The following is a 7,307-nucleotide window of genomic DNA, read 5'->3' as shown; positions in this document are numbered from 1 at the left end:
GAGCTACAGAGACCAGCGCTACAGAGACCAGCGCTAGAGAGACCAGCGCTACAGAGACCAGCGCTACAGAGACCACAGCTACAGAGACCAGTGCTACAGAGACCAGCGCTACAGAGACCAGAGCTACAGAGACCAGCGCTACAGAGACCAGCGCTGCAGATACCAGCGCTACAGAGACCAGCGCTACAGAGACCAGAGCTACAGAGACCAGCGCTACAGAGACCAGCGCTACAGAGACCAGCGCTACAGGGACCAGCGCTACAGAGACCAGCGCTACAGAGACCAGCGCTACAGTGACCAGCGCTACAGAGACCAGCGCTACAGAGACCAGAGCTACAGAGACCAGCGCTACAGAGACCAGCGCTACAGAGACCAGCGCTACAGAGACCAGCGCTACAGAGACCAGAGCTACAGAGGCCAGCGCTACAGAGACCACAGCTACAGAGACCAGCGCTACAGAGACCAGCGCTACAGAGACCAGCACTACAGACACCAGAGCTACAGAGACCAGCGCTACAGAGACCAGAGCTACACAGAGACCAATCTGCCAGGTTTGTTTTAAACATTCGTGAACAACCGTTCAGGTAGTTGGAAAGAGTTTCTGGCTCCGATTTTCATTGTAAAGATGAGTTGGAGATCTTATTGTTTCAAATCAGTTCCCCTACACCAGCAGGGTGCGTCATTGTGTTAGGGGCAAACTGGCCCTTTAAGAAAAGGTTGTATTTCGTTTTGGATAGAATGGAGGTAATTGATCAGCAACTGATCAATTTCTGAACGAGTCCACCGCCGCAGAGGATTGAGTTGAACAAAAATGAAGTCTGATTTAAATCTCGACACAGACTATGTTAACAATTAACTGGGAGTTCAAACAAACTTGCCTTTGAACAGTCTCATGCTATACGGTTTTGAGTACTTCTAATGCTGGAGATTGCTTCAAATGCCCAACGTCACGTGTGTGTGTGTGTGTGTGTGTGTGTGTGTGTGTGTGTGTGTGTGTGTGTGTGTGTGTGTGTGTGTGTGTGTGTGTGTGTGTGTGTGTGTGTGTGTGTGTGTGTGTGTGTGTGTTTCTTGCCTTCTACAAGCCCCCACGGATAGATTCGACCTCTGAACCTTCGGCCTTCACTCTCAACCTGAAGGTTGCTGCCAATGACTGCGAAGGGGACACTGTTCTGCAGAGAGGGAGGTACAGATAGAGAAGGACACACGCAGAAGAGGAGGGAGTCAGGAAGTCAGACATACAGACAAAAAACAGACTCACTAAATGAAAGGAAACTGAAGGACAATGAGCGATGATATTAAATACTAGCGGCTCCGCGGCTAGCTCTGTGATTAGCATCCACCCTCATCAATGTGTCTTCAACAGCCTTGAATTCAAGATCAGGAACCTTGAGGATCTGATCCTGTAGTTGGAACTCATCGTCTTCATCTGAGTCACACTCGGGAAACTGGTAGATGTTGATCCCAAACTGTTCAATCTCCTGCCTGATCTGGAATAAACAAGGAGACACATGCTTCAGAAAGGTCAAAAGGGGGGGCATGAGATGACTCTGATTGGCTGTTAATCCTCTTGATAGCCTTAATATTTTGGTTGGCTAATTAAGGGACTCACTGAAACCTTAGAGATGATTGTGTGTGTGTGTGTGTGTGTGTGTGTGTGTGTGTGTGTGTGTGTGTGTGTGTGTGTGTGTGTGTGTGTGTGTGTGTGTGTGTGTGTGTGTGTGTGTGTGTGAGATGCATGGTTCCACACCTTCAGCTTCTTGGTGCGGACCTCAGCGGGGGTGAGACTGTCAGCCTTGGCCAGGACAGGAACTATGTTGACCTTCTGATGCAAGGCCCTCATGCACTCCACATCCAGGGGACGGAGACTGGGGAGTACACACACACACACACACACACACACACACACACACACACACACACACACACACACACACACACACACACACACACACACACACACACACACACACACACACACACACACACACACACACACACACACTTTGTTGTACTGTTAATGTGCGGTCTGAATCTATGTGAGTGCCCATGAGTATGCCCATGTTGTTTTGCGTGTGAATGCAGAAGTGGTGTGTTCCTTTGCATTTCATTCAGTCGTGTTGTGTGTGCGTGTGTGTGTGCGTCTCTAACCCGTGGCCGGAGGGGGAGATGAAGTAGAGGCAGCAGTGCACTCGGTGGTCCTGGATGTTCTTCCTGTTCAGCCCGCTCTCCTCCCTGAAGTACTGCTCAAACTGCTGGTCCACGTAGTCCTCCACCTCCTTCCAGCTGAGGAACAAGTTAGCCTCAGTCACCATGGAGCACTCAGAGCTTTGGCCCACGGTTCGACCATTGTAGGACAATGGTCCATTTTCCATGACCTTTTCGTGTTCGTCACATAACTACATGATCATCACTGATCATACAGGTCCTGGCATCACCTCTGGTATTAATCATACAGGTTCTAGCCTCACCTCTTTGTGTTGTTGACAGCGTCTCCAAAGCCCGGCGTGTCGATGATGTTCAGCCGGAGTCGGACCCCTTTCTCCTCGATGCCCACGGTGTGTTTGACGATGCCAACCGTCTGGAGGATCCGTTCTAGAGACACAGAGCACGCCCACCAAGGTGAACGCAGGCCGAGCAAGGATCCTTGAGGGTGCTACTCGTTAGAAAGGAGGGTGAAATGCTCATGAAGAACATCTGCTTGTGGAGAACATCTGGTCATGGAGAACATCTGGCCGGGCTGACGACTCGCTGGCCTCTGAGACCGTTCTGATTCAAGACCTCACGCACGTTGCTGACCAACCATTGCCTCTCTTTCCTGACTGGTTTGGGGAGTCTTTCCTATCGATCACATGGCGCACAGGGTATTAACCTCTCATTGGCGGAGAAACGTAGCTGGGGAACGTGTCTTTTTGGTGGGTTGCTGATTTTAAAAATCGTGCTCTTCTCCGCTCCTTCTCTGTCATGCCTCCAGGAGCTGGGAGCTGTGTTGGGGTGCAGGAGACTGGCTGGACCCCCGCTTTGCTCCGAGTGGCCCGGCAGGTCCAGGGGAGAGAGGGCCATGCGCCCCGACTTTTGGCTTCACAGTTGAACGGATTTCAACTTTGACACGGCACGCTACATGACATTAATTAACGACCACTAGATTTGCCGAAACAAAATCCTTAAACGCAGAAGGTTTACAACGCTGTCACAGATGAAGCACGGTCAACATGTTTTTACTCCTAAACAGAGTGGGACCAAAGTGAGGGTGAACTGTGGATCTGGTCTCACCTTCAGCGTTGGGAACCTTCCGGTCTTTGTAGAGATCGGTGAGGAACAGACTGTTGATCAGGGTGGATTTACCCAAACCAGATTCCCCTAGACACCAAACACAATGCGCCGTGGCAGGCAAAGAACAGCTTTGTTTCTCAAGAATTACATTTTGATTACAAATGCAGGCACTTGTAAAGATCAGTGCAAGGCGTCAGGGGTTTTACACCCGGATGTCTCTGTGGTTGGACTGACCTGTGACCATGAGGGTGAAGGTGAAGCCCTTCTTCACCGTCTTGCGGTTCACCTGGCTGGGCAGCGTGGCAAAGCCGACATACTCCTTGTCCTGGTCCTGCTGGGCACACACATTCCCTTCATACCTCGTGGGGACAGGCGTTCAAACACAGCAACTGCTGCAACAACACCTTTGTTTTTGTTTTCTAACAAAGGATAAACTACTTTATGAGTTAACCGGTTACACCAGTGAATGTGTTCCCTTGACATTCCAACGTACATAAATAAGGGTACCACTTAAATGCCATCTATTGCTGAAGCATCTTGGCTGTAGCTGAATCTTATCTCAAACCGGACAGCATTGAGTTTAATTCCGGAGCCTTGAGTGACTGTCAGAGACAACATTGAGAATACATCTCATAACACCTGATCTAAAGGGACCTGGCCTCTCCTGTCTAGACCTGGTCTCTCCTGTCTGGACCTGGTCTCTCCTGTCTGGACCTGGTCTCTCCTGTCTCTCCTTTCTCTCCTGGTCTCTGTTTGTCTCTCCTGGACCTTGTCTCGCCTCGTCTCTTCTGGTCCCTCCTGTCTGGACCTGGTCTCTCCAGTCTCTCCTGGTCTCTCCTGGCTGGACCTGGTCTCTCCTGTCTGGACCTGGTCTCTCCTGTCCGGACCTGCTCTCTCCTGTCTGGAGCTGGTCTCTCCAGTCTCTCCTGGTCTCTCCTGTCTGGACCTGGTCTTTCCTGTCTCTCCTGGTCTCTCCTGTCTGGACATGGTCTCTCCTGTCTCTCCGGGTCTCTCCTGTCTAGACCTGGTCTCTCCTGTCTGGACCTGGTCTCTCCTGTCTGGACCTGGTCTCTCCTGTCTGGACCTGGTCTCTCCTGTCTCTCCGGATCTCTCCTGTCTGGACCTGGTCTCTCCGGATCTCTCCTGTCTGGACCTGGTCTCTCCTGGTCTCTCCTGTCTGGACCTGGTCTCTCCTGTCTCCCCTGGTCTCTCCTGTCTGGACCTGGTCTCTCCTGGTCTCTCCTGTCTTCCCTGGTCTCTCCTGTCTGGACCTGGTCTCTCCTGGTCTCCCCTGGTCTCTCCTGTCCGTTGGTTCCTGGCTACTGGTCCACAGCCTGCTGGAGCCCCGCCCAGCCCCTCAGCGTACCTCTGGGGAGTCGTAGGGGTCCAGGCGGGCCCAGGGGCTGCGTGGCCGCGAGGCGGGGCTGAGCGGGGAGTCCAGCGAGCCCTGCCTCGCCATCTGGGACCGCAGCTGCAGCGGCTGGAGGTCGCTGTCCGCCCGGGTGGAGCGCCAGGGCTTCAGGGGTGGAGGAGGGGTCTCCGGGGCGGAGGGGCGGGCCTTCAGGGGTGGAGGAGGGGTCTCCGGGGCGGAGGGGCGGGCCTTCAGGGGTGGAGGAGGGGTCTCCGGGGTGGAGCGGCGGGGGATCAAGGGTGGAGGAGGGGTCTCCGGGATGGAGCGGCGGGGGGTCAAGGGTGGAGGAGGGGTCTCTGGGGCGGAGCAGCGGGCCTTCAGGGGTGGAGGAGGGGTCTCTTGGACGGCAGAGCCTGCAGGGCTGCAGGCCGCAGGCGGACGCGGGGCCCCTGTGGCGTGTGGGGCCTCTGTCGGCTCGGGCTCCGGTTCACCTTCTTTGCCCCCGACGGGGAGGGGCCCCTCGGGACGGGGGGGCGGCGGGAGGGCCCTGGTGGCAGGGAGGAGTTGGGGGAGGTCCCTGGTGGAGTGGGGGAGATGGGGGAGGTCCCTGGTGGCGGGGGGGAGGTCCCTCATGGTGGGGAGGAGGTCCTTTGTGGCGCGGGGGCGGGCCAGGTCTTCCTCGTCCTCAATGGACAGACTGGAACGCTGGTAGGAGACATTGGAATATACTCCTTATTGACCCGCCAAACTGTACTGCAACACAACACAGCAAACTGAACTGCATGGCTCTATGTTGCCCCCTCTGGTGGCACCAATGAGAACTGCATGGCTCTATGTTTCTATCTGGTGGCACCAATAAGAACTGCATGGCTCTATATGTTTCTATCTGGTGGCGCCAATAGGAACTGCATGGCTCTATGTCTCCCCCTCTGGTGACGCCAATAGGGACTGCACGGCTCTATATGATAGTTCATCGGTTTGTCCAGGGCGTTTTAGTCAAGTTTCAACTTTTAACTTTATGAAGGATAAAGTGAGGACAGAACACAGTCTCTGTACCGGTATGACTAAAGAAACAACGTAACAACTATTTCAAACTTATTGCATACTCAGGTATAGTAGTTACCAGGAGTAACATACCTGTAATACACAGGTTCCTGTGTGTGTGTGCGTGTGTGTGTGTGTGTGTGTGTGTGTGTGTGTGTGTGTGTGTGTGTGTGTGTGTGTGTGTGTGTGTGTGTGTGTGTGTGTGTGTGTGTGTGTATATATATATATATATATATATATATATATATATATATTATGTATATATATATGCATAGTATTTCCTTTAATATACATAATGGACTTGTATATAATTTCTGAATGGTACACGATTGAATTGGCCCTTTTTGCAGTACTTCCATACAAGAATAAACACAGACTTAGAAGTATTAAAGAGGGACCCGTTCCACTGTGTTTTCCTACCGCTCCATTACGGACTAATAGTTTCTAAGCATATAGTAACACATCAGTACAGTTAAATATGTATGATATGCAAATGTATTTGTTAAGCCGTAAAGTAAGCTGAATGCAATTATCCTGCAATGATAGAATACAGGTCTTGTTGTCTCCATTTATTTCAGATATAAAATAGCATGTGAGACAATATCCAAGGATGGGCTGATAAGCATGAGGCTGTGATTGTAGCAGTCGACCATCACAGTTACTGCTGATCACTCCCTGAGGCTGGACCCCAACGTGTCCTGAGACACTAATGTAAGCTGTTAACCAGAGAGGTACAGATAGGTAGTAGGCTAACCAGAGAGTTACAGGTCGGTAGAGAGTTACAGGCAGGTAGTAACCAGAGTAACAGGTAGGTGGAGAGTTACAGGGAGGTAGTCACTAGATAGAATTACAGGTCGGTATAACCAGAGTTACAGGTATTCAGTAGCCAGAGTTACAGGTAGGAACCAGAGGTACAGGTAGATAGTAACCGGAGTTACAGGTAGGTGGTAACAGAGTTACAGTAGGTAGTAACCAGAGTTACAGGTAGAAATTGGTATCCATGATGACATGCACACACAAACTATTCTAGCATCACATATCAGAATACAGCTGAGTAGTAGAGCACAAAAAGATTGTGTCCCTCTGTCTGTTCCCTCTAATTACTCACAACCAACAAGAGGCTTAACCTACTTGCTAATTCTTTTGTGGGCGGGGCTTCAAGATTTAACACAAGCGCACGCGCGCGCGCACACACACACACACACACACACACACACACACACACACACACACACACACACACACACACACACACACACACACACACACACACACACACACACACACACACACACACCATATTTTTATACTATTCTAGAATATGTCTCCAAAAGCTCTTACCTCCAGTCTCGCTGCAGGTAGGAGGGGGAGCAGAGGACCGAATGACAGCATGGGATTGGAGTAATGCGGGCAGTTTAAACGCGGCTTAAGTTGTAAACAAAAACATGCATTTGAAACTCAAGGAAATTATCACAAAATGAACGTAGTATAAGTGTATAGGCGTGAAGCTATAGACCAACATGAGAATAACGGGGTCTCTGATGTGTGATGATCATGTCGTAGACGTACCTCTGATGTCGCTGCGAAACCTCACGGGAGAGGACATGTGCTCCATGACGCGGGGCTCAGCGTCTGTCCTGGA

At 51.4% G+C, this 7,307-nt stretch overlaps 1 protein-coding gene across 1 annotated transcript in view; it reads right to left on the bottom strand.

The window, feature by feature from the left end:
- Window positions 1-7,280, bottom strand: part of LOC130386010 (septin-5-like) — an 8,911-nt gene extending 1,631 nt beyond the window's left edge. Inside the window, exons 1-11 of the mRNA XM_056594797.1 lie at window positions 7,235-7,280; window positions 7,007-7,017; window positions 4,637-5,326; window positions 3,841-3,872; window positions 3,505-3,629; window positions 3,271-3,357; window positions 2,469-2,592; window positions 2,149-2,283; window positions 1,748-1,865; window positions 1,386-1,487; window positions 1,073-1,169 (exon numbers count right to left, since the gene is read on the bottom strand). Of these exons, the coding sequence (XP_056450772.1) occupies window positions 1,073-1,169; window positions 1,386-1,487; window positions 1,748-1,865; window positions 2,149-2,283; window positions 2,469-2,592; window positions 3,271-3,357; window positions 3,505-3,629; window positions 3,841-3,872; window positions 4,637-5,326; window positions 7,007-7,017; window positions 7,235-7,280 (1,567 nt within the window). The remainder of the gene's footprint in view (window positions 1-1,072; window positions 1,170-1,385; window positions 1,488-1,747; window positions 1,866-2,148; window positions 2,284-2,468; window positions 2,593-3,270; window positions 3,358-3,504; window positions 3,630-3,840; window positions 3,873-4,636; window positions 5,327-7,006; window positions 7,018-7,234) is intronic.
- Between the last annotated feature and the right edge of the window lie 27 nt (window positions 7,281-7,307).

The sequence above is a fragment of the Gadus chalcogrammus genome, chromosome 7 (genome assembly GCF_026213295.1).
Source record: "Gadus chalcogrammus isolate NIFS_2021 chromosome 7, NIFS_Gcha_1.0, whole genome shotgun sequence".
Taxonomy (NCBI): Eukaryota; Metazoa; Chordata; class Actinopteri; order Gadiformes; family Gadidae; genus Gadus; species Gadus chalcogrammus.
The sequence above is the reverse complement of the archived record's forward strand: the minus strand, read 5'-3'. Positions and strand labels throughout refer to the sequence as shown.